Source organism: Haliaeetus albicilla, chromosome 14 (assembly GCF_947461875.1).
Source record: "Haliaeetus albicilla chromosome 14, bHalAlb1.1, whole genome shotgun sequence".
Classification (NCBI taxonomy): domain Eukaryota; kingdom Metazoa; phylum Chordata; class Aves; order Accipitriformes; family Accipitridae; genus Haliaeetus; species Haliaeetus albicilla.
In genome coordinates, this window is record NC_091496.1 from 11363450 (window position 1) to 11388954 (window position 25505).

General features: G+C 37.1%; 1 protein-coding gene across 13 annotated transcripts in view; it reads left to right on the forward strand.

The window, feature by feature from the left end:
- Nucleotides 1-25505, forward strand: part of CACNA2D1 (calcium voltage-gated channel auxiliary subunit alpha2delta 1) — a 426426-nt gene that overhangs the window by 378111 nt on the left and 22810 nt on the right. For 4 of the 13 annotated variants that reach the window (XM_069801697.1, XM_069801705.1, XM_069801698.1 and 1 more), the window contains 17 exons: nucleotides 765-836; nucleotides 1927-1998; nucleotides 7550-7611; nucleotides 9822-9898; nucleotides 10445-10474; nucleotides 11113-11127; nucleotides 11833-11893; nucleotides 13698-13795; nucleotides 16805-16889; nucleotides 17104-17166; nucleotides 18139-18242; nucleotides 19533-19619; nucleotides 19989-20056; nucleotides 21374-21412; nucleotides 22665-22736; nucleotides 23269-23421; nucleotides 23512-23564. In XM_069801697.1, coding sequence (XP_069657798.1) covers nucleotides 765-836; nucleotides 1927-1998; nucleotides 7550-7611; nucleotides 9822-9898; nucleotides 10445-10474; nucleotides 11113-11127; nucleotides 11833-11893; nucleotides 13698-13795; nucleotides 16805-16889; nucleotides 17104-17166; nucleotides 18139-18242; nucleotides 19533-19619; nucleotides 19989-20056; nucleotides 21374-21412; nucleotides 22665-22736; nucleotides 23269-23421; nucleotides 23512-23564 — 1211 coding nt within the window. Of the gene's footprint in view, nucleotides 1-764; nucleotides 837-1926; nucleotides 1999-7549; nucleotides 7612-9821; nucleotides 9914-10444; nucleotides 10475-11112; nucleotides 11128-11832; nucleotides 11894-13697; nucleotides 13796-16804; nucleotides 16890-17103; nucleotides 17167-18138; nucleotides 18243-19532; nucleotides 19620-19988; nucleotides 20057-21373; nucleotides 21413-22664; nucleotides 22737-23268; nucleotides 23422-23511; nucleotides 23565-25505 lie in introns of all 13 variants that reach the window. The other 9 variants (XM_069801703.1, XM_069801707.1, XM_069801704.1 and 6 more) reach the window with 4 other exon arrangements.

A 25505-nucleotide genomic window follows, 5' to 3' on the forward strand; every position in this document is an offset into this window, starting at 1 on the left:
GGGACAGACCACCAAACTTCTCTGTTCTCCATAGTCGAGGGTCAACATCATATACATTCCTTAGGTCTTGAAGCTGCTGGGTCGCGGTATTTCTGTGCTACAGGTTTCCGTCTCTTAAATTGAGATAACAGTACTGATGTCAAGAGAAATGCATTCAAAACTGCAAGGTGTTCAGGGAAGTCCTGTAATGCTGACAAAAAAAGTGATTTTTATTTTTTATAACAAACAAATCATTTGCTATAATTGCTGCTTCTTTGAATCTTGAACCGCAGTGCATTCCCACCCCATAACGGCAAGTCTGTAGTCTGCTTTTGGTCAAACTGTAGAAGAGTACCATTGCCCCATCTTACTGGTCAGCTGGAAAACTCTCCCAGATTTCTCTCTCCCTTCCTGGAGGCAGGATACTTAATGAGAGATTCATATCTGATGCTTCCTCTGATGCGTCTTCTCCCACCCTTGCAGTCTGTGACATACCAGCAGTAGGGGAAGCAGCTTCCCGGCATGAGCCCCATACATGACAGACTGTGGAAGGACACTGCCATTAGTGTTAGTTTGTTTTTCAATTAGTCAATTAACCTCTCTATCCAATGAAATAAAATAAATGAGAAAGGGCCATTAGTAATTCATCATGCTGCAAAAGATTAAAACAGATAGGTAAGTAAGCCCAGTTAAGTAGCTTACTTTGAAATGAAGGGATTAGAATAATTTGTAACATTACGGTACTCTGTCTTTATTATTTGATCATTCAATATCTTCTGCTTCAGAATCCTAAATCCCAGGAGCCTGTTACGCTGGATTTTCTAGACGCCGAATTGGAAAATGATATTAAAGTTGAGGTGAGATTACCTGGTTTCTTCGTACCTGTTGCTGCTTTTATGTCACTGTAGCATAACTGAAGAGCAGTAAATGTTCTAGATTTTGAATGGGAATCTATTTCACTATAAATGTCAATTTTAAATTTGTCAAGATGATGACTTTATAGAGAGATGAAGTTAAGATGAAACAAATTGAGATCCGGTATTATTTGTAGGCAAGGGTAATGCATTATATTCCTCTCATTTTGAAAGACACAATGATTGCTATTTAAATAATTCTTCATTAAGTGGCAATTTCTGGGGAGAGGGCTTGTAAAATTTTTCAGAACAGAACATTTTTTAATAGGATATTAAAATTCTACCTGAAATATTTTAAAAGTATTTCCCTATGTCTTACTAACGCAAGCTTATTGCTGTGGTGAGAGAGAGAACTGAGAAGTAAAGTTGAATGTTGACAACAAATCAATTCCTCTGTATATTTTTCAGTTACTAATTTTGTAATATATTCAGAAATCAGAATTTTTAAAATAGTTTGTTAGTTTTGTGAAATAAAATGAAGGTTTTTTAAACATTTTACATTTTTTAACATATTTTTTCAATTTGTTTGAAATTGTTCTTTCATAATGACACTGATCAGCATTTCTTGGTATCTGTTAAATTCTACCTTAAGTTTCTTTGAAATGCCTGCTTCAGAGAGGAATTACTCTTGGGCTGGTATAAAAACATTTTTGTGAATCACTGCTACTACCAGAATCACACAGATGTGCTGGGAAGCACAAGAAGTGCTAGACAAAGGTCCTTCTCATCTACACAGAATTCATACTCTCTATAGTGCCCAACACCAAGGGGTTGTATGGAATGGTCTTCCTATACAAAGTATACCAGAATTGTTGCTTCATAATTCTACTGATTCAGTACATATTTGGAGAAAGCAACTCCTAATTAGAAAAATCTGAAAATTTTAAACTTAACTTTTTTTTTTAAGAGCTATGACTTTCATATGCACTACTGTTTTCTGTGTTTCTATGAAATATTTTGAATCACTGAAAAGATTACTCATGTTACATGCAACACCTAGTTCTTTTTTTTTTTTTTTCTTCCTTGCCAATAGATTCGGAAAAAAATGATAGATGGAGAAAGTGGAGAAAAAACATTTGAAACACTGGTCAAGTCCCAAGATGAGGTAAGATAGGAACACAGGCAATCACATTTACAGGAACAAACAAAACCAGAAAAATACTGTGAAATGGTGAAAAGATGTTCATTTTGTAATGTCCGTTTGTATCATTTTTCCCTCTAGATTTGCTAGTTTTACTGGCTTATAGTAAAAGAAATTATGTACTTATGAAAAGAATAATTGGTTTTTTTCTTGGTTTCTTTGGTGCATCATTAATCAGGCAGTTGTTGATGAGTTCTTACCGTCTGTTCACCAGGAAATGGACCCAGCCTACTTCTGTGTATGAATCTCAAAACAAAATACTTAATTTGCTTGCGGAGATGTGTGAGGATGGGTTTGGTAGTTTATATTGTGAGTGAATGGGAAGAAAGTAGTAAGAAAAAAATACAACATTTATATGCCATAAATGAAGACTATTTGGGATAAGCAAATTCATCTTACAGTTATATTATGTACTTGTGCTTTCTGAACAGCTTGTTGAGTTCTTTATTGTCTTGTCCAAAATGCTTATTCCTGATAAAGATTGCTACTGGTTTCTCTAGTAAGACAGACACATTTCCTCGCAATAAGAAATACTCAAATTTGACTGGTGTGCCAAAGGAGTGGTTCTGTCCAGAGTATGCCCCACAGTTACAGTTCTACAACAGCTTTTTGAAACTGTTTTACTCTGAATGTAAAAGAGCTTCAAGATAGATAGTTTAATGACTTAGCAGAAGAATATGAAGCAAATAGAACATCAAGCAGACACTACACAACCCTTATATATATAAGCACACCATAACAATACTCAGCAGAATTGCTTGGGACTGTGCAGTTAATTTTTCATGTGTAGTATTAGCTGCCCTCTCTGGTTGACCTCCTGTAACTTTGATACCTCCAATGGCTCAGCTGTTTGTACTTAAATGGCTAAATGTTCCAGTGAAAAATTCCTCCTTCTCACAAGGCATATGCTACAGAATCTAATGAAGTTAAATTGATAGGAAATCAGGTCTCACAGTTTGGGGGGGGGGTGTTATTCAGTTAATACCAGCACATTCCTTACTTATATTCCATTCACTGTCTAATACATGGTAGCAACTTTCAAACTCTGCTGTAAGTTTTGGCCAGATTACACCAAGTGACGCCCAATACCGAGCAGTTCCTATTACCAGTCCTCTGACTCAATTCTGCATTGAGTGAAGATTGTTATATAGTTATTCTCATTTTGATACAGAAAAAAATATTTCATAGTCCTAGTCTATTTTTGCATTAAACATGGTAGAAACTTACTTGTTTTTGTAGCTGAAAATCAGTGGCAATGCACATGTTGTCTTTGCTAGATGAAGCTGAAAATGGAGCTGAATTTTCTGAAATATGTCTCGATTGTTCATCCATGCTGTGATTTCACAATGTCAAGTTCATGGTCACTTGATTCTGCAACAGACCTTTGGGAACATACTTGGAATCACAGAATCATTGAATAGTTTCTGTTGGAAGGGACCTTTAGAAGTCATCTAGTCCAACTCCACCCTGCCATGAGCAGGGACATCTTCAACTAGATCAGGTCGCTCAAAGCCCCATCCAACCTGACTTCGAATGTTTCCAGGGATGGGGCATCTACCACCTCTCTGGGCAAGCTGTTCCAGTGTCTCACCACCTTCATTGTAAAAAATGTCTTCCTTATATCTAGTCTGAATCTACCCTCTTTTAGTTTAAAACCATTACCCCTTGTCCTATCGCAACAGGTCCTGCTAAAAAGTTTGTCCCCATCTTTCTTATAAGCCCCCTTTAGGTACTGGAAGGCTGCTATAAGGTCTCCCTGGAGCCTTCTCTTCTCCAGGCTGAACAACCCCAACTCTCTCAGCCTTTCCTCACAGGAGAGGTGTTCCATCCCTCTGATCATTTTTGTGGCCCTCCTCTGGACGCTCCAACAGGTCCATGTCTTTCCTATACTGAGGACTCCAGAGCTGCACATCTCATGACCATTCCTCAGCCTCTTAGTATCTGCACTGGATTTGACAAAGCATGCTGCTTCTGATAGTGTAATTTAAAAGGAGTGCAAACAAGGACAGGAAGCCATGCACAAGATCTTCACAACTGTGCAAATCCATCAGAGGCATTTTATATTCCTGAACTATGGGTGTCATTGAGGAGATCAGTGGCTTTACTTGCATGTGTGTCCACCTGTGAGGAAACAGATTAAAATCTGTATATTCATTCAACTCCCTGCTAACAAGATTGTGTCTTTGTTGCAGAAGGGGTGTCATGGTATTTTATTATATTGCAGAGTCTAGGGAATTTGACTCAGTGTTGAGCGCTGTGTTACTTCTGATACCCTATTCAGAAAGTGCAGAACCTCATAGACTCTCTTGTGAATACAGAACCTCGGCTTCAGTGGGGGCAGACAAATGTAACTGTAGATGATCTTAACTGAAAGATGATGATAATGATGATTATGCAGTCATGTAGGCAGCAGAGTCATACTTTAGTCTTTATGGGGGAAGTCAACTTAATGCCAGCCTTATACACTTACATTGTCCAGGTGCAAAGCGTGCCTGTAAGTTATGGTCCTTGAGCCTGTGGAGTCCCATGATCTCATTAAACATGCCCACGCTCCTCCTCTGTATCCAACTTTGCGCTGCCTTTCACCTCTTCCCGTGTTCTTCTAAAGAAGAGACCTATACCAGCAGTCCCCTTGCCTTCTGCTGGGACTCTCTTCTCTGCTTTCTCACAACAAAGCCCCCACCCCAGCTCTCCTGAGTAAGGCTCTACAATGCTGCTTTACAATCTATGGGGAAATCCTGCTGTGTGAAAAAATGTGCCTTTTCCTGAATGGTTCCATTATTGGAGGACGGTGAATGAATAGGGCCTTCCCGGGGCAGGGAGGGCAAGCCCCATCTGATGTCAGTTCTGCTACCTCATCTGTGTCAGGAGCCCATCCAGTCTAGGAAGGCACGAGCCTGTTCCCCTGTTCTGAAGGGAGACTGGGTCATGCCTGACCTACTGACGGAGAGTCTGAAGTCCTGCTGGCATCTGCGTAAGGGAGGAACTCATTGGGACATTTTCAGATTTGCGGTGTTTTGTTTAAGGAGTGCCTTTCCAAGCCTATGGGTGAAAAGGGTTCTGTGTAGGCAGTTAGAAAAGGGGAAGATTAGAAGGTCACAAAAATACAATAACACCATTGGGGTTATACGAGAAATTGCATTCATGGCAGAGTTGTTGAAGAGATCTCGGGCAGTGCATGCATTTCCCAGGCTGTGTGATAAAAAAAGACCTGAAACAGCTGTTCACCCAAAGAGGGAGGGAGGGGAAGCACTTACGCTTGCAAATGCTGGAGTCAGCTACAGCATCGCGGGGTGGGAGGAAAATGTGACGGCCCCGAGTGTACGAGAATGTGTCAGTTACGCACAACCCAGACCACAGTCTGTATTTGAATAGAATATCCCAAGCCTTTTGATCCCAGATGCTTCAAGTGCCCAATGAAATTAATTTCCCTCACCTTCCCTTGCATCATGGCCCAAGATTTCTTCCTCTACTTGGACGTCTCTGAGAGAAGGGAGCAGCCAGAGATGGCTGGCAATGGTGACTGCTTCAAGCCATCGCACCCTCCCAGCTCCAGGCTGCTAGAGCCAGAATAAAGCTGCTTCAGACCGTGGGTCATGCATGAGCCATGCATCACTTAGGACTTGATAGCTTCATATATTTTCTTATAAAAAGGGCTGATGTGGTCAGTTGCTCTGAACTGACAGTTGCAGTCTTGAGGCTTAAAATTGATGTCCTTTTTGTTTTGCCTTTTGGTTTAAGTTTGCATTGCTTTCCTTTTGTATTGCAGCTGGCCCCAGCAGTGTCTTGGGAGATGACCTCATACTACAGCATAGAGACTGGACTCGTAGCAAGCGTGGGTGGGGTGCGCTGGAGTCTCCCAAGGCCTCAGGGGCTTTCCAACTAACAGAGAAGATGCCATAGGAACAAAAGCATTGCCACATTTGGGCAGCTGGGGTGGGCAGTAGTGAAAACCGAAGGGTCACGAAAACTGCAGTAACGTGTAGGTTCTTTGGCAGTGGCCAGCTGGGAAGGAGATGGTCTCAGACCACTCAGTAATGAAGCAGGCAAAGGTAAATGGGAGCTGATGTATGAGGATGTGTGATCTACTGGGTTATCTTTGAAGGGATGTTTCAGCCAATTTGCTTTCAAGCATGCTCACAGTGCTGGTGGCAACAGGATTTAGTAAGAGCCCAGTTCTTCTCTTCCTTCCCTCCCACCTTGGGCACTGCTTTTCTCTTGCCAGTGTACATGGTGTGCACCCCATGGCGCTGTGCCTTATTTGGAGGGACTGCCAGCTCTAGGTTCAAGGGTCTGCTTATTCTTGAGATGAAGTAATAGCATAGGCACATTATCAAATATAAATAGGCTTGGATAGGAATCTCTTCAGCCATCTTTTTACCTTAAATATATCAGGGCATTAGACACTGATATATGCATTTTTTTTTCTTTTTTTCTTTTTTTCTTTTTCTTTCCAAAATGACTATTAAATTATTTACACTGTCATGCTGTTCTGAAAAGCAGCAGCCAGGTAATGAGAAGGTTTCAAATTATAAATGTCAAAAAAGACACCTCTTTTTCATAACCACAGTCATTTTCACACTTTTGTTTTACCACAGGGAAAGAAAGAACATAGAGGTATATCTGTGGTACCTTTCACTGATGTTTGTAATGTTGCAGTCCAACAGCTGCAGAGACTTCATTGCTGGCATGCTTACAAATCTCTGATTGTAAATAATAATATGTTGCAGCTGGCATAAACTGTATTTTTCAAAGTGGAAAACTGAGTAAAGAATGTCAGCCAGGTGCATTAAGATTAAATCTATGGGGAACTGTGGGACTGTGTCTATCACATTGTTTTTCATACCAAAAGAAAATGAATGGTAAAGTGTATCCTAATGTATTAAGTTATTTAAAAATAAACATTTACTTCAGTGTTAAATTTTTCACAAATTCAGGGTGCTACTAATGAGATTAGAAACACATGTAAGTTTAGCATGGGGTGCCTATACAATCACAATTACCTGGCTGTGCCTGTAGATATGACTCAAATTTAAATGCATTTAGTCAGTGGCATTGTGACCTGAAAGGACAGGCACTGGGTGTTTTGTTGTTAAAAGTGTTGCCTACAAATTCTTTTTATAATTGAGTTTTTTTCTTTTCATAGTTTAATTGCAAAATGGTCCATAAAGGAGATAACATCTTTTGTCAAATTTAAATCACATTAGAAAAAGGTTTGCATAGGCATGGCTAATGAATTTAGAAGGGAAAATGATAGGTCATGTTTATCTGGTTTTATTTAAATTTGCATTTTGTTAATGTTCAATAAAAAGGATATAGGTGATTCTTTTGCATAATAGAAGTTTGGAAAATGTTTAAGAAAAGGAGTTGCAGCTCAACTCATGCTTTTAGCAAAATAACAAATAGAATTCCAGCGGATTTGTACTTGATTTTACACTGTATTTCGCAAGAAAAGGTCACGCTTGTTGAAGCTCCGGAGTTAATAATTTATTTTTTCACCAATATATCTTTGTAGAGATACATTGATAAAGGAAACAGAACATATACATGGACTGCTGTGAATGGTACTGATTACAGGTAACTCCTTTTTGGTCTCCAACTTCTTTTGCATAGTTAAATGTTCTTTTTGTTTATTTTGGTTAACGTTTTAGCGTTACATTTTCTATGCTAGCTAAGTCGGGACCAGATTGTCTTCTGTCCAGGCCTGTAGGATTTTCTGGGTTCCTTTACAGCTCAGAACTGTTGCTCTAAGGACCAGAACCTCAGTCTTTCATTCAACTGTTGAGATTTATCACTAGGGTATTTCAGTATGCAGGAAAAAATGTTTTTTTGTGATGGATGTTAAGAATCTTACTTTTCCTTCTACTTTCTATATCACAGTATACTTTGGATTCTTCATTGTACACTTTCTCTTAGATTCCTTCTCTTATTTCATCTTTTCTTTGCACTAAATCCATATTCTTGTTTTAATATGCATATTAAAAAGGAAGATGCTATATTTTGGTCTAAATAAAAAAATGTGATATCTTTTGTGCAAATGTTTTTCAGTCACAATCATTGCTAACCTTCATGTCAGATCTTAAGGGCAGGAACAAGGCTACTGATTATCTCTGAAATCCGTATCTATTTGTGACAAGTTTTAACTAATTAGCACTGCTGCTGCTTTGTATGTAAAAATTATATGGTGAATGGCAGCAGGAACAAATGAAGTAATGGGCAAAAGCACATCCCCCCTTGACTGCAATGTTGGCGTGTATATTATTTCAAACTCATTTAAGCATACAGCTCTGTAACGTAAGGAATGTAGAAACTTAACATTATCCAAAACAAATTAAGGTTTACCAAGTCCCAGAAAGTAAGCTACTCTAGTTCAAAACTAGATGGCACAAATATTGAGTCAAATTTTTACCCAAACAATATTTTTATTGTGGTGAATTACAGTAGTCCTCAGCCAAGGTGGTTCCCCTTTTCTGTTATGTTCTGCACAGGTGTAAGCCAATGAGAATGCAAATGTTAATTTGTATGTAAAACCAAATAAATCAGTTTTAACAAGAGAATGCAAATGTAGGGTCTTCTTTTCAGCATCCCATTTTTCCGTTGAACTGCCTCTGTCTTTGTAAGAAAAGAAAAGTTTTTATCAGACTATGCCATCTAGCAATCAGTAAAGAAATACGTTTGATTAAATAACTTCTTAATTCTTACTGAGCTCCCTGGTATGAGATACGGCAATAAATCCGTGGAGTCACATTGCAGAAAACCTATTAAGCATAAAATTATAGATTTTAATTAGCAATTTCTGCTAGCAGTAACTGTTAATGGCAGGTAAACTGCTACTGATTTCCCTAGAGGAGAATTGGTAGAAGGCTATCACTAAATATTCAGCAATCTCACTTACATTCTGTTCAAATGGCAAATGTATCATTAAAGGTCATCTCTTTTATGGCTCAGTTGTACAACTCTGTTAATGTTAATTTCTGTGGCTGTCCATTAGAAACCACTGCAGTTCTACAGTGATGAAATCTGAGTGCAGAAATTAAGGACGCGATGAGGGAGATGATGATACCACTTTAATGATTACTTGTACCTCCCGTCTTTTACATACCTTTTTAGAACTGAACTCTTCTACTCTTGTATTGAATTTAGGTGCAAAAAGAAGCCCTATATTTTTTGAACAAAAATAAGTGTAATCTAAAAGAAAATACATTGCAAATGCTTTGCAAATCAGAAAATGTTATTACACAGTGATGTTCAAAGGTTGTTAGTGGTGATTGCATGATTCAAGAAAATGTTTTGCATGTTGAATGTAATGTGAATTGAAGAATTGCCAGACACCTTTCCTAATGAATACCAATAGTTGTTTTATTAGTAAGAATCTGTCATTACATGATGCATGCAAATCAGTGCAGTACTACATGCTGGTTTTTGCAGTCAGTGATCACTTTGACATGTGTTACATTGGGATGCTAAACATGTTAGAGGAAGATACAAGTAATCATGTATTCTATTATTTGCAATTATTGGAAATTCCTTGCTTATCCGTTAAAAAGTGCATTTATGCTTATAAGTGCAAATAAGAATGAAAGTAAACACAGGGAACTTCAGGACCGGCATAAACCTACTTCTGTCAATTACAGTGTGAGGCTGGTATGTCACTATGTGACTATCTTGTCTCATGATGATCCATCCAACTTCCAAACTTGTTAATTGCTTTCAAAACAGATAGAAGCTGAAACTGGAAAACTGCTGCAAATAACATAATTGATTTACTTGTCTCATTTCTATTGCAGTTTGGCATTGGTGTTACCATCATACAGCTTTTATTATATTAAAGCCAAAATAGAAGAACCAATAACTCAAGCCAGATGTAAGTACTATGAAGGTTCCCTGGTTTTGTCTAGTATTGCCAAGTCTCAGATTCACTTAAAAAACCAATGTTTAAAATTCATAAATTTTGTGGAATTCACTGATGTTACCATGATGTACCCAAAATCTGCAGCAATGATTCTAACCCATTGTAACATCCAAGGTACAAGAAATATTCTATAAAGATAGAATATGTGCAGGTACCCCAGTTCCACTGACAATCCCTTCCCCCTTGCTCTGTGCCTATAGAATCATTGCTTTGTGTATCCTTTGTTGCTGTCATTTTAAGGGTCTGGATACTATTTTTTTCATTCTATTAGCTAACTGTCGTGATATAGACTGTAATAGTAAAGCATTTTTTTGTTATTTTTACAGTGGTTGCAGTAAAATATTTAGCAAATTACCTCTGCTACCCATAGGAGTAGATTAATGTGAAAGCGCTGTTTGGTTTGGCTTGCAGCTAGGATTTTATTATGCATTTTACAAATAGTTTTAGTGGATGTATGCAATGTATTTTTGGATTAGACTAATTTCAAGCCATTTACAGATTCTGGAGAGATAATTGGAAATGATACTTGTGAGTATTCAAATGCTTTTTGTTTATTAGGTGTAGCTTAACTGTAATCTAGATAGTAGACAAAATAGAATCCATCACATCCTTTTAACTTTATCCAAGTGTTGCAATAAACTTGAACAAATATGCAGTTAAAGTTAGAAAAGCACTATGAATCTCTCTGACAGGCATAGATACTGTTAGTTTAGAGAAAACTTGGTTAGCACTAAATCATTGTCCTCTACCATCGCCTCCTGCATACGAAGTAGAATATGGCAAGTTTTTAATAATCAGTGATATATTTTGTAACTTTGTCAAATAGTAAGTAGTTTAAAAGTAAAGTTTTAGTGAGTGAATATGGTTCTCTTGATGGATTAGATCATCTGGTTTTGCACTTATATCAACATAACCTGCAAGACAGACCCTTGAAATAGCCACAGTGTATAGAAGGTACTTGAGAAATAATTGAGAAGGACATATTCTTCAGTCTTCAAAGATGTTTGTCTTTTTTCCAGACTACAGCTGTATGTAAATTGAACCTTTGATCTATCTATGCACAATATTTTTATTCAAGGGGCTGTTTGAATAAAATATTGGTTTGTGACCCCTTTTGCTTTACCCTGTTTTTTTCTGTTTCCCTGCTTTCTCTTTCTGATGGATAGTGGCAATCATAAAGGGCAAGTATATTCTTGTTGCTCAATTTCCTTCTGTTTACTGCAGTTGATATTTTTCACTTATATTTCTATTCCTACTGGATATTCTCCTCTGTATTCCTCATCTCAGGATTTTTCCCATGATCATTGGGTACCATAGCAATAGAAAGGGGAAAAAAAAAAAAAGAAAAAAAGTTGTGAAGTGTTTTTGTGTTTTCATGCACATTTCGATATGTTGCTAATCTCTAATCCTTCTTTGTCTGGTCCTGTCAGTGTTCAGTGACACCAGCTTTTAAAGCCATTATTTTCAGTAGCATTGAAAGTGATGCTTATATGGATGAGGTTTTTAAACTTTATTGCAGAAAATACTAGAAGTGTTTTCCTTCATGTTCTAACAACTTGGTGTCACAAATATTTCTTTGTATCAGATTGTAATTCTAATGAAAACATCTCATATGTTTTCATGTTGTCACGCTAACGAAATGTCTTCTCTAAGTTGTTAGATACATTATTGTTGCCAGGTGTATGTTGTATATAATAATCAAGTAATTTCTCCCTATATTGCGAAATATTGAGAAGTATATGGTATATTAGTAGCAAAGTGTCTCAAAATAAACATTTCTTTCTAAATTCATGGATGCATGCAAAAGCTAGTCAAATATTTTGAGAAGAAAAATGATAGCAAAAAGGCCAGTTTACTTACTTGGTGTTTACTCTTCATCTTTGTAGATACAGAAACACTGAAGCTTGAGCATTTTGATGAAGCTGGCTATACGTTTATAGCACCAAGGTTGGTTAATTTCCCAGTAATAAGTATTATTTCAGCAGTAAATAGGCATTTGATCAGATTAATAACATTTACAAAATACAGACTTGACCAATAAAGTTTTGTTTTGGTAAAAAATGTTAAGTAAAAGAGCAGTTATTAAATTCATGTTTTACAAGATCAATCTTTTCTTCTTGCTGGAGTGTAAATAGCATCTTCAGGCTCCGATTCCTGTTTATATTATTCAAAGAGAGCTGTAAAATCTGATACTGATGTTTTAATGGAAATCTTATACATGTCTGTTCATTTCTTGTGGTTGTGACTTTTAAGATTTTACAACTTTAAACCTTAGCTTCTCATTTGTAAAATAGGTACCATAATACTTACCTCAAGATGTTTTCCCACTTCAATTAAAGTGTTTCAAAGCTCTCTATCACTTAAGGATGAATCAATTTTTGATTCATTGAACATAAAAAATTATTGAGTCATTGAAAATTGAGTAAGTTCATTAGTTCCTTGTTTCTTCATGTGAAATTGTGTAGTCCTTGTTGCCCATGTAAATGTATGTTTGCAAGGGAGACATGGTACGATAAATAGTTCTTAAAAATTAAGTTCCTTTAAAAGATAGTTATGACAAATTAAGGAAATGCTGTACCATCAAGATCAGTTAAGATAAATAAGAAATGTGACAATTCTTATAAACTTCTGTATCCTTTTAAATTTCAATGAGTAGATTGATTTCAATGAATAGATTGATTTGCATGTAAAACATAGTCTTCTATCTTCAAATGTATTCTCAGCTTAAGCGTTTAATTTAATTTTTCTGAAGGACCGAAGTTATCGATAGTCAATTGTACCAATTACCGGTTTCCAGCAAGTCCCTAGTCGTTAGGCTGATCTACATGAACAAAGCCTGTTTGATGTGGAGCTCTGTTTAAATGTGAATATTGGTATAGTAAGGCAAATTCTGCCTGTAGTCTTTCAGGATCATGGTAAAGTAAGTAAAGGGTAATAAGATGGCTTATTCAAATGAAATACTTGAACAGACTTCTTTTGTTTGTAAAATTTATTTAATATAAAAAGCTCATTTTAAAAGAGAGCTCCCTGCTTTACTGCTGAAAACCCCCTACATTTTAATTAAAGTTGTTTAATGCCACTCACCATCTAATATTTACCTTCAAAATGCCCAGTGACTTTTATTATGCTTGCTTGCATTCAGTGAATTGCCCAATGATATATTGCTTTATTTTATTACATTATGTAAAGGACAGTAGTTTACTGTTTATCTGTTTTGCATATGTCAAAGCAAAAAGTGTTTATATGCTTATGTGGTATGTACCCTATTAAAATTGCATTTAAGACTTCTCAGAGGATAGGACCTTATCCCATAAATCCAGCCTTAGTTGAGTATGAAGTGACTATGTTTTAATCAGCAGTCCATGTATATTCCAGTACAGTTTAACCCAGGAGCAGTCTAAATTCACTGGGCATTTTCTTGTTCAGTTTGCAGACTATGATCTCCTAATTTCATGGCCTACACTAGACCTGAGTGCTTTTTCTGGGAATCTATGCCCTATCTCATACATGAAATTTTCTTATGATTCAGATTCAGGCAGGCAATTGAACACGTTTTTTCCTGTAGATGCCTGAAATATTCAATATTGTCATCATTCAATATTGACTATGGTAGTCAATTGACGTAGTAGTGCCAGCCACCTCATTGTAGTTGCACAATCCTGCTTGGCCTTTAAAATCGCTGAGCCATATTTGTCTGCTTTAGTAGCAAAGGAAACAAATCTGAGAAGACTGATGTTTTGTTGTTTTTCAGAGAATACTGTAATGATGTAAAAAAATCAGAAAACAACACTGAATTTCTATTAAATTTCAATGAATTTATTGACAGAAATACTCCAAGCAGTCCGTCATGTAAGTATTCTTCTCAATTCACTGAAATTTTCCTTATACCTACTCATAAATGAGAATTAGTCAAAATGACAGGTTTCGTGCTCAAATCATGTGGTTTTGTTTTTTGTCTCCACTGATTCTTTTTTTAGTAAAAATACACCTAGTGTTGGGATTTTCTATCCAAGGTAGAGATTGTAAAATTAGTTTGCAATTTTCTGGGTTTATTTAAGAATGTTTGCAGGGCATTACACGTCCAGTCTTTTCCACAATTCCTCTCAGCATTCTCTTCTAGCAGCAATTAACTGCCAGTTTGTTTTAATATACTCCAAATATTTTGAATTTATAGTTTTTTCTCTTGAGCATATCAGCAAAACTAAGGTCAAGTAGACTTCAAAATCTTGTAATGAAATCTTCAGTCTGCTTTCTTGTCAGTTTATATAACCAAAATAAGTAAAGAAAAGGAGTCGAGAACCAAAATAACCAATAACCAGAATAAAAGATAAGGAAGTTCTATTGCTGGTTCACAATTTGGTTAAGAGATCTCACTGGGACTTGAGTTGTTTAAGACCAGAGATTCATGTAAGTGCTGCAGTGGTGAGCACTGGGCTTTGGGAAGGTATTCACATTTTGAAATTGGGCCTTAAGCTCCATTTGGAATAATTGAGCAGTTACGCTTTTGAATGAACCATCAGTAATGCATCGAAGTCTTGTTCTCATGAAAAATTCAGTCTTTGGGTTTGTTTAGCATTATTAATAATTTCTAAACAGTTGGAATAAACTTCGTTTTTGTCTTGCATTCCCTGAGTCTTTTTAACATGTTGCTGTCAGGGATCACTGATCAATTCAATAAGAATCTCTCTGCTAGACCATGTAACTGAAGGAATGTGCACTTAGATATGAGATCTTCTCACAAAAGGCTATTCTTATGTGCACGTGTGGGTGTTTGTTGTTGTTTTTAATAGAGTGATCTTATTCATTGACACATTGATGACTGACTGAAATTTTACTCGAGTCCCTTGACTAAGTCTTGGAAATGAAAGCATTCACCTCAAATGATTAGACCAGTTTATAAATGAAAATTCTAGTTTAATATTCAGTAGTTACATGAGCGAATATTGAGGACACATTTAGTGATATTGTAATATACACTAGGGCTTAGTAAGTAATTATGCCAAAATGTTATCAAATTATTGCTATATTTTGTTTTGGAATCCACAACAAAATTCACTTTTTTCCTTTTTTTTTCTAATAATGAAGTTACTTTAAAAATAGTCTCCTGAATAAGTAAACAGTGTTGACTGAAGGAAACAGCGGCAATGGAAATTATCTCAACTAAAAATACTTTTCAAAAGGAATAACTAGTAAAATCCCCAAACTGAAATAATCTATATACTGTAAGTTTAATGCTTGTTATATTTTGACTCACCCCATTCAACCTTAACCTGTTAGAAGTTAGCCAGAAAGTCAGACAACTACCTCTGTTGTTACTAAGGGGACAGTAAGAGCGATTCACCCTACTTGTCTCCAACATCTGCTTTATGTAAGTAAGCAAGACTCTGTGGCGGTGCATGCAGTGCAAGGGGTTCCTAAACAAAAAATGCATCCAGTAAAATATTATGAGTCTATATTAGCAGAGAGAAATACAACTCTGAGAGACATATTTTGATGTTTATATTCAGATAGAATATCAATTTAATTTCTAGGAAAATGTGGATGCAGCAAGGCCCTCCAGATTTCATCATGTTAATTAGTTGTCATTACTTCTACCTGAAGAAATATTTTTAAAACAGCACCTTAACTTACAGTACATACTATACTATGACATTGCACATGTGAATAGGGGAGGTGAGTCTGTGGCATTCGATGCAGTTTAACAGGTTTACCTAGCTAAGCCATGTAAATATATCTAATGACAATTAAATTAATGTGTTAAGATTATATGAGACAGTGCTTGCTGCTGTTAAATCAGAGCTGCTGGCTCTGTGCATAGCATGCTCGCGCATCCAGGCTTCAGTGGATTTTATGAAAAAGCCTTTTTGCTAAAGCTTACAAAGCTTTTCTATACCCCAATTTATGTCCCTATTGATCTGTTTTGTGAAAACAGATTGAATTAGAGCATTTTACAAAAAAAAGGTCAATATCAGTTTTCTGGAATCTGAGACTTAGGGTGAAGTACAGAGCATATCATGGCTCTGTATGGAGCAAAACTGAAGAAAAGCTGGGTTTTTTTTATTTTTCCCCAGAAGGAGTTTTCAGTCTCCTCAGCAAGGCTAAGACATTGAAGACCAAGAGCCAGATTTTCCCTTTACATTATTCAGCTCCAATTTAGCCCTGTTTTAATTTCCACAGTGGTAAAATCTGTATTAAAGTGTGTGCTTACTTCTGTTGACCATTCCTAGAACTTTCTTTTGCAAAGTGGTACTGAAAAAGATGCTTGAGATGCACTGACTTCAAACCATCTTTTCAAAGATATTTAAAAATGACATATACATCTAAGCTACTAATTCAAAATTAGTTTATTTCCCTGTACCCATCTTCAGATGGCAAATAGGGGGTTTTTAGAAGGCTGGGACTTAACTCATTTAAATATATTTCTGTTGTAGTTGAACTACCTCCATTTTTGTACCATGTAAGAGTTAAGTATAACTAAGAATTAAGTGTTGTTTCATTGCATCACCTGAGATAGAAAGTGTTTGAATGAAAACATGCCTTAAAAATAGGTTAATTTCCAAATTTAAGATAGGAGCTTTGCAAAGCTGGGACCTGTACCCTTATCACCTTGCTTATTCCTATGACAGAAAGATAGTTTTCTAGGATACAAAGAAGGAAATGTTTAAGTGAAGTCAACAGTGTGAGAGCAATCTATTTAACAGTAAGTACTTGACGTAATTTGAAGTTAGACAGTATGTCTAATAGGAATAGCCCAATTTTTGTGGCTATAGCATCTTGACAACTCAGAATTTGACTTTAGCCATTTAATGAAACTCTGTGTCATATGGTTTCAGATGAGTGTCTTAACTCTTTTGGTAGGTAATACTGATATGGTCATCAGAGTTTTGCTGGATGCAGGATTTACAAATGAACTTGCCCAAAATTATTGGAGTAAACTGTCTCTGTAAGTATTCTTTTTATTGACTGTGATTTTTTGGATTCTTTTCAAAGTTTAATAATAAAATAATATACATGTGTGTGTATATACAGATATACAATTAATGTTTACACAGGATAACTATTTGATTTACAGTTATGGACTTAAATGGCAACCCTTGACATAGGAACTTGTGAGAATTTAAGTCAGTTTTCATTTTAAATCTTATTTCTGTTTACAGTGATGGAGTTGTTGCACAATTTGTTGTTACAGATGGTGGCATTACTAGAGTCTTCCCCAAAAGGTAACAACTATTATAAAATAGTATAATATCATTTTGAAACCTGAAAGGATGTAATGTTAAATAATGGATTTATTGAATAAAACCCAACTTCTCCTACAGTCTAATCTGAACTGATAAGTATGAGATGAATGGAATATCTTGTTTTTCTTTGATTTTACATGTGTCAATGCTTGAAACTGATTTGTAACATTATTTCCATAACAGATCCTTGTAATCCAACTTTTTAATCAGTGTAGAGTAGCAGTAAAAGCAGTGCCCTTGTAGTAGTAGTGGGGCCATGCTATCTCTAATTACTCCTAAGCACTCATTTGTTTGGCAGGCTGCAAATACTGTAAAGCAGTATGCAATTTCTTTTTTAGACTAATAAGAGCAGACCAAATAGTCCAGGTACTTACTAGAGAAAAATGTATCATTACCAGAGGGCAAAAAGGGAATGTGAAAGTGGTCATATAATAAACTAGACACACCCATCAGCGACTGGGAATAGTGAGGGCACTAGTACAGATATACTGATAAATGACAAATTTATCTGGTTTCTTAGGTTATTCTGTGTTTCCCCAAGATGGGAAAATGGCGATGAATTTTACTCCCCAAACCAGTTTCTCTTCTGTTTTGGTGTTAATGATATAAAATCTTTTGGGATGATTTCTCAAGAAATAGCATGTGCTATAAAGGTTTGATTATATTTTGTTGTAAATACTGTTGCAGTTATATTTGTGTCAATATATCTAAAAGTGATGAGACAAGTTCTGTGTTGTTCCAAGAATACTATTTTTTTTTTTTCCAAAGCTTTTCTTAATAATTACACCTGGCAGTTAACCAGTGAAAGCTGAAAAGTCTGAGGACTATATGAATGAATCTCACATTATTTCCAACTGGGAAACATTTAAAAGAAAAAAAAAACAAACCTGCAGCACAGCTTTAATGAGACTCTAACTATCTTTTTTTGATCACTATTTTTTGGTGATTTAGGGCAGGAGAAGACTGGTTGGAAAATGCTGAAACTTATGAAGTCAGCTTCTATAAACGGAGTTTAGATAATGACAACTATATTTTCACAGCCCCGTACTATAACAGTAAGTCATCACTGTTTTGAAATGTCAGAGCTAGCTAGCCCAGTATAAGTGTACTTGTGGAAGTTTCCCATACCGGTTGAGGACACTGACAAAAGATGAGTGATTCATAAGGACGCTTCATAAGGAAAAAAATTTTGAGATGTCCCAAGTTTTTTCCATTATTAAGGAAAAGGTAGCTAGAAGGGCACTAAACAAGGGACATCATAATTTGTCATCAACTCTGGTGGCCCTGTAAGCTCAGAATTAACAAAGCAGAAAACATGCAGAGTACTGGGGTTCATTTATTATATGGAAACGCTGTTCTACAAAGATGCTTTGGCAGAATTATTTTAAAAGGAAGTGAAAGCAAATTGCACTCGGGGACAATATCACTACCTAAAAAAGCCATATTTGAGCTGAGTTCCCTATACTTCCTCAGCACCAAACCTAACTTGGCAGAGCAGATATAAGGGACCGGAGTCCACAACTCTGTCCGCTGCACCGCTGCTTAATTTAAACTTTGCTTTTGAATTCTGTTTCAAGTTGCTGTTATTCACCAAAACCAGTCTGTCTGAAATACTGTGATATTTAAAACCTATATATGCACAATAGTAAGTGCTCGTTACTGATGTGAGCAGCATTAACCTTGCCAAGCTTGTCTAAAAGCAGATGCTACCACAAATGACTTACTCCTCTCTTCAACATATGGGATCTTTTATTGCTGTTATTTCATACTTATTTATTGCATCTTTTCTCAATAAAATATTAACAAGGTAATTAACTAAATTCCCTGAAGCCTTTGTTGTTCCTTAAAGAGCTCCAGGGAACATACTTTTAACTTGCTTTTTCATACTAAGCAGTGTTGAAAACAGGCTGAACTCTGTCAGAGAAGTAATTGTTGGTTAGTGAGTGGTGTCAGTATACCCTGCGTTGAAAAATACACAGACGACAGCAGGATAAAATCTTTGGCTCTGATCCTGGTTTTAACAGAGCTGCTCACACGTGTAAAGCTATTCATGGCTCTGTTTGCAGAAAAAAAAAAAAAAAAAGGCTATGGTAACTTTATGAAGCAGTGAAACCGTGTACAAAAGATGAATGAAGAAAAGTAAACAAAAGTATTCTTAGTCGTCCAGATGTTAGTGATCTGACCTATTACAGGTGATAAATGTGTAGTACAACTGGGTGACCGCTTTTGAATAAGGATTTTTTTGAATCATTCTGGGTAATTGAATAATCATTAATTTCTGTTTCAGGGGAAGAGGCTTTTATATCAACCTAACCTTTCCCCCCCCCCCCCTTCTATATTCTCAGAAAGTGGTGCCAATAGCTATGAAACAGGTATTATGGTAAGCAAGGCTGTGGAAATAACAATTAATGGGAAGCTTCTGAAACCAGCAGGTAAGATAGAGTGGTGCTGAAACTCTAAATAGATAAGTTATTTGGTTGTTGCTCAACAGTGAATTAGAAATTTAATTGAGATTTCAAAGGAATTTCACTTTATATAACATTCTTTTCTCTGAGTCTGTTTCAATCTTGCTAGTGGAAATCAAGCCAAAGATCTGGTTGTGTTTGAGTATGAGTGCTTAATTTATTAGTCTCATGAAGGATGCTGGTGGTCAGACAACTGAGCAAAAGTCATATTTTATCCTTTTCCAATTTAATAATTTAGATGTTATTATAATTTTTCCCATTTTTTTAGGATTCTACAGTTACCTTTTTTTTTTTTTTTCATTTTACTAAAAAAGACTTTCATGTATTTCTTGTTAGTTGTTGGAATAAAAATTGATGCAACCAGCTGGATGGAAAATTTCACAAAAACCACAATCAAGAGCCTGGTAAGCAATTGACCAAGTCTTTTTTGAACTTTATTTGCATTTCTCAAAGCTTCAGATGCAAATAGGTCTAATAGCTCTTTCTGCCAGAGTCACACTGATGCGTAGTTGCCAAGTAGTTGTGGTATTTAAATCATCCAAATGCACAAACTAAATCTATGTTGAAATAGGCTGTATTTTGTACGTGTCTTGTTTTCATAATTATAGAACATGGATAAAGACAAAGAAAAATTACATATTCCAGCCAGTAGGCTCCCTAAGATTGTGCTGTAGCAGTGAATAAAGTCTGCAAAAGAATCGGTGAATCTATTTTTACTTAATATGGAGGATGAGTAAGCAGTGAACAGTAAGGATTTATATTGCAACCAACATCACAGCATTTTAGCAGAGCTTAATGAAATAGGTACTTAAACCTTTCATTCTTTACAACTAATGCTTAGGTGTAAATGGGAAGGAGGAAAGACTAAATGGAAGCAAAACCTAAGGAATTAATAGTACATTGGGAAAGGAGAGGCACAAAATGAAGACAATTATGGAAGAATTGGATGAGGCAATGTTGCTTGGTTGGTAGTATATTAAGGGAATCGGTAACAGTGTCCGGCTGTTGTACGTGTTAGGGCTGTAGTTCAATGGGTGGGCAAATGCATTGCCTAAACATCAGAACAGTTAAGGACAAAAATACGTGACTGAAAAAGAGAAAGAAAAAAGAATCTCAGAATTAATTTGAGATGAATGACTGCAGCATTATCTGGTAGTTGTTTTGCTCAGGACATAATGCAAGGAGACAGTTATGTGTGTATGTATACACATATTGCAAGAAAAAGAGAAAAATGTGGTAGTAATCAAAGCCATAAAAGCTAACTGGAGATGACGGGCTTCCTTTATCACATGGGATTCCCATGCTTTGAGACTGGTGAAGATTTTCATGGTCAAAAAAGATACTTGGCAGCATATTTTCTAGGCATTCTTTCCATACTCTAAACACATGGAAATGTACATGTTCTTTCTCTTTGACTTTATATTCACAACACTGACATCCTGACAAGTCCTCCAAACTATTTATCTCTAATATATTGAGTATACTTAAAAAGGAAAATGTATCAGAGACTTTGTGAAAGACAGTAGAGATTGTGCTGTTGATAATTACTGAATGAAGGCTGTTCACAGACATACTTGTGATAAACAACACACATTCAAAATTAATTTAATATACAGATATTGAAAATCAAATCACTTGTTCTTGTCTTGATTAATATCACTGCAAAATACAGTTTCTTTGAAACATTTTTGTGAAGATTACTGTACTTCTGGTTTTTTTAGTGCAACAGTGAAATCTGTGGCTGTGAGAGAAACAGTATGGTAAGAATATGTTCAGTTCATGAATATCTGGTAGTTTATGAAAAATCATTCATTCTGTCTAGATCTATCTAAGATAACGATTCTATCATTATTATTTGAGGGTTAATTTTACATAAAACAGGACTTAGTCATTTGTGTCTTGAGAAAAAGATGAATATTAGCAGGGGAGGGGACGAAAGAGGGTATAGAAGTCAGGTGAAGTGGTTGTTGCAAGAATCGTTGCAATGAGGTTATGAGAACTAAAGGGAAGAAAAAATAGAGTAATAGAGAATGATGTGAAGAAAAATGTGAGAAAAATATAACAGTAATTTTCAAAGCAAGAGGGGAACCCTGCAGAAAGGGAATAATAATAATTAAAAAAAAAAAAAAAAGCAACTGTGAAAAAGAACACTAGAAGTACCTTAGGGAAGGGTAAATGCAAACTGAAAAGCACCAGAGTATGTGATATGCCCTTCAACAGTCATTAGACATCCTCCTCTCCTCTCTCTCCATTCAGGATTTGGGGATCCCATAGCTCTGCTAGCACTCAGGAGAGCACAGCTTCAGGGGCTATCACAGTATCAGATTCTGCCATGTGCTTAAAAGCTTTCTCTGCTCAGGTCTTCTGTGAGTTCTTTTGTGGAGTGTGAAGATCATTAAATGCAAGAGTTACAGCAAAAAGGGTACTCTGGGAGGTTATCTGTTTGGCCTCACTGCTATCTCTCCAATCTCTGACTGCAAGGATCTTTTACAAAGTGCAAAGCATAGGGAACCAGTGGGCCTCCCATTCCTGCACCTGACACCTGAAAGAAACCCACTACAGTCCTTGGCAAGTGAAAATAATCATTACTAGCAAGCTGAGAGTCTGCCCTTCAGATTTTTACCATTAAAAGCTGCAAATGGAAAAGGACTTTAAGCACGGCTGAAGCACATGAGAAGTTGAGGTCCCTTATTATGAGTTGAGATTCAGTTATAATCAGATTTAATAAGGATATAGCACTCTTAGAGCTAACAAAGTATTGAGCAAATAAGAATTTACAAAACAGCTTTTATGAAATTAAGCCACAAGTAAGCCTTTGATCTGTACAAACTTTTATAATACTGATAATTCTACTTATTATAGCTTAATATTGGCCCTTGGCTATGGGGTTGTGATTTAGCCTGAGCCACATAGATTTGAAGATACTTCTGAAGTGTTGAATAAAAAATAGTTTCTTACAGTGTTCTCTTGACAAATCCTTCCTGCAAAACATATTTTACTTTCTTACAATAGCATGTGGACTGTGTTATCCTTGACGATGGTGGATTTCTTTTGATGTCAAATCGGGATGAATATACCCAACAGGTATGTATATTTTTAAGGACAAAACATGAAAAACAATAAGAAGAAGTTTTAAGAGGAAAAAAAACCGCAGCATTTCATTCTCAACTTTTCTGAATCAGAAAAAATTTGCTGTATCAGAAATTCCAGTTATTTTGTTAGTCTTTTTCACAGCCTTATTTATGGTTCAAGATGCCATACTTCTACCAAGTTGTGGTTTTTGTGCTCTGCCCTTAGGCTGGTAGGCTGCTGATGGACCTATGATGGTGAGGGCAACTACTATGGCATCCACGCACTTTCTTTCTCATATTCCTCTTGCTCTTCCCTAAGCAGAGTGGTCTCATTGATGGTGCATTTAATAATTACTGTCTAACTGGAGTTCTCCAACCAAGAGAAATAGTCAAACAAAGAAATAAATACATAAGCAGCACAACTGGGTGGGTTGTGTAGAGGAAAAAATAGTGTGTGGGGGAGGCAAATCAGAACTGCTCACTTTTTTATGAGAAAAAATGCTTGCAAATACTTTAACTTATCTCTGTATATTCTCCCTCATCAGATTGGAAGATTCTTTGGTGAAATTGATCCTGGCCTGATGCGAAACCTGATTAACATGTCCCTGTATGCCTTTAACAAGTCGTATGACTATCAATCAGTCTGCGATCCTGAAGAAGAACCAAAGCAAGGAGCTGGACTTCGTTCTGCCTATGTGGTCAGTAGTCCTTTGTGTGGCGACTGCCATTCCCTTAAAAGTCTGCAGGTGTTTATACAAATAACATAATCTCTGATGGTTTTTTCACAGCCTACAATAACGGATATTTTGCATCTAGGATGGTGGGCTTCAGCAGCTGCCTGGTAAGTACAAGTGTGTAGGAAATCTGTGTGTCCAAACTAGAATTATTCAGTGGGTTGAAACTGTATTAGTCTTTTTTTTTCCCCTCCATAAAACTGCTCTGAACCCTTTGTTTCTGCAGTTTCTCATGGTGAAAATTCTTAGCTATGTCTCCAAACTCCTTGGAAAATTCAGTGTTCTGTCAACAGTTGAATTCAAAACTACTCTTGCCAGGTTTTGTGACTGTGTGTTCTAACTCTACAAACTCGGCTTCAGGAAGCAGAGTTGGGATTAATGGTCTGAGTCTGATTGGCAGGTGTGAAGGTTCAGATGAAATTATTACATTTAGAATTATCGATCACTTGGTTCCCTATTTCAGAATATCATCTTTCCTTTTTTCTAGTAAGAAGTCTCAAGAAAATCAATGTTTGCTTTTCAGTGAATCATTTTACAAAAACTCGTGAATCATAGAATAGTTTGGGTTGGAAGGGACCTTTAGAAGTCATCTAGTCCAACTCCACCCTGCCGTGAGCAGGGACATCTTCAACTAGATCAGGTCGCTCAAAGCCCCATCCAACCTGACTTCGAATGTTTCCGGGGATGGGGCATCTACCACCTCTCTGGGGCAAGCTGTTCCAGTGTCTCACCACCTTCATTGTAAAAAATGTCTTCCTTATATCTAGTCTGAATCTACCCTCTTTTAGTTTAAAACCATTACCCCTTGTCCTATCGCAACAGGTCCTGCTAAAAAGTTTGTCCCCATCTTTCTTATAAGCCCCCTTTAGGTACTGGAAGGCTGCTATAAGGTCTCCCTGGAGCCTTCTCTTCTCCAGGCTGAACAATGCCAACTCTCTCAGCCTTTCCTCACAGGAGAGGTGTTCCATCCCTCTGATCATTTTTGTGGCCCTCCTCTGGACGCTCCAACAGGTCCATGTCTTTCCTGTGCTGTGGGCTCCAGAGCTGGACACGGTACTCCAGGTGGGGTTTCACAAAGGTGGAGTAGAGGGGCAGAATCACCTCCCTCAACCTGCTGGCCACACTTCTTTTGATGCAGTCCAGGATACAGTTGGCCTTCTGGGCTGCGAAAGCACATTGCTGGCTTATGTCCAGCTTTTCATCCACCAGTACTCCCATGTCCTTCTTGGCAGGGCTACTCTCAATCCCTTCATCCCCCAGCCTGTGTTGATACTGGGGGTTGCCCCAACCCAGGTGCAGGACCCTGCACTTGGCCTTGTTGAACCTCATCAGGTTCACATGGGCCCACTTCTCAAGCTTGTCCAGGTCCCTCTGGATGGCATCCCATCCCTCAGGCATGTCAACCGCACCACTCAGCTTGGTGTCATCTACAAACTTGCTGTGGGTGCACTTGATCTCACTATGTCACTGATGAAGGTATTAAACAGTACTGGTGCCAGTACAGATCCCTGAGGGACACCACTTATCACCAATCTCCATCTGGATGCTGACCCATTGACCACTACCCTCTGGATGCGACCATCCAACCAATTCCTCATCTACCGAACAGTCCACCCATCAAATCCATCTCTCTCCAGTTTAGAGAGAAGGATGTCATAGGGGACCGTGTCAAAGGCCTTACAGAAGTTCAGACAGATGACATCTGTAGCTCTTCCCTTGTTCACTGATGTAGTCACTCCATCATGGAAGGCCACTAGATTGGTCAGGCAGGACATGTCCTTGGTGAAGCCATGCTGGCTGTCTCCAGTCACCTCCCTGTCCTCCATGTGCCTTAGCATAGTGTCTAGGAGGATCTGTTCCGTAATCTTCCCAGGCACAGAGGTGAGGCTGACAGGTCAGTAGTTCCCACGGTCCTCCTTTCTTACGCTTTTAAAAAATGGGTGCAATGTTTCCCTTTTTTCCAGTCACCAGGGACTTCACCTGACTGCCATGACTTTTCAAATATCATGGAGAGTGGCTTGGCAAATACATCAGCTATTTCCCTCAGG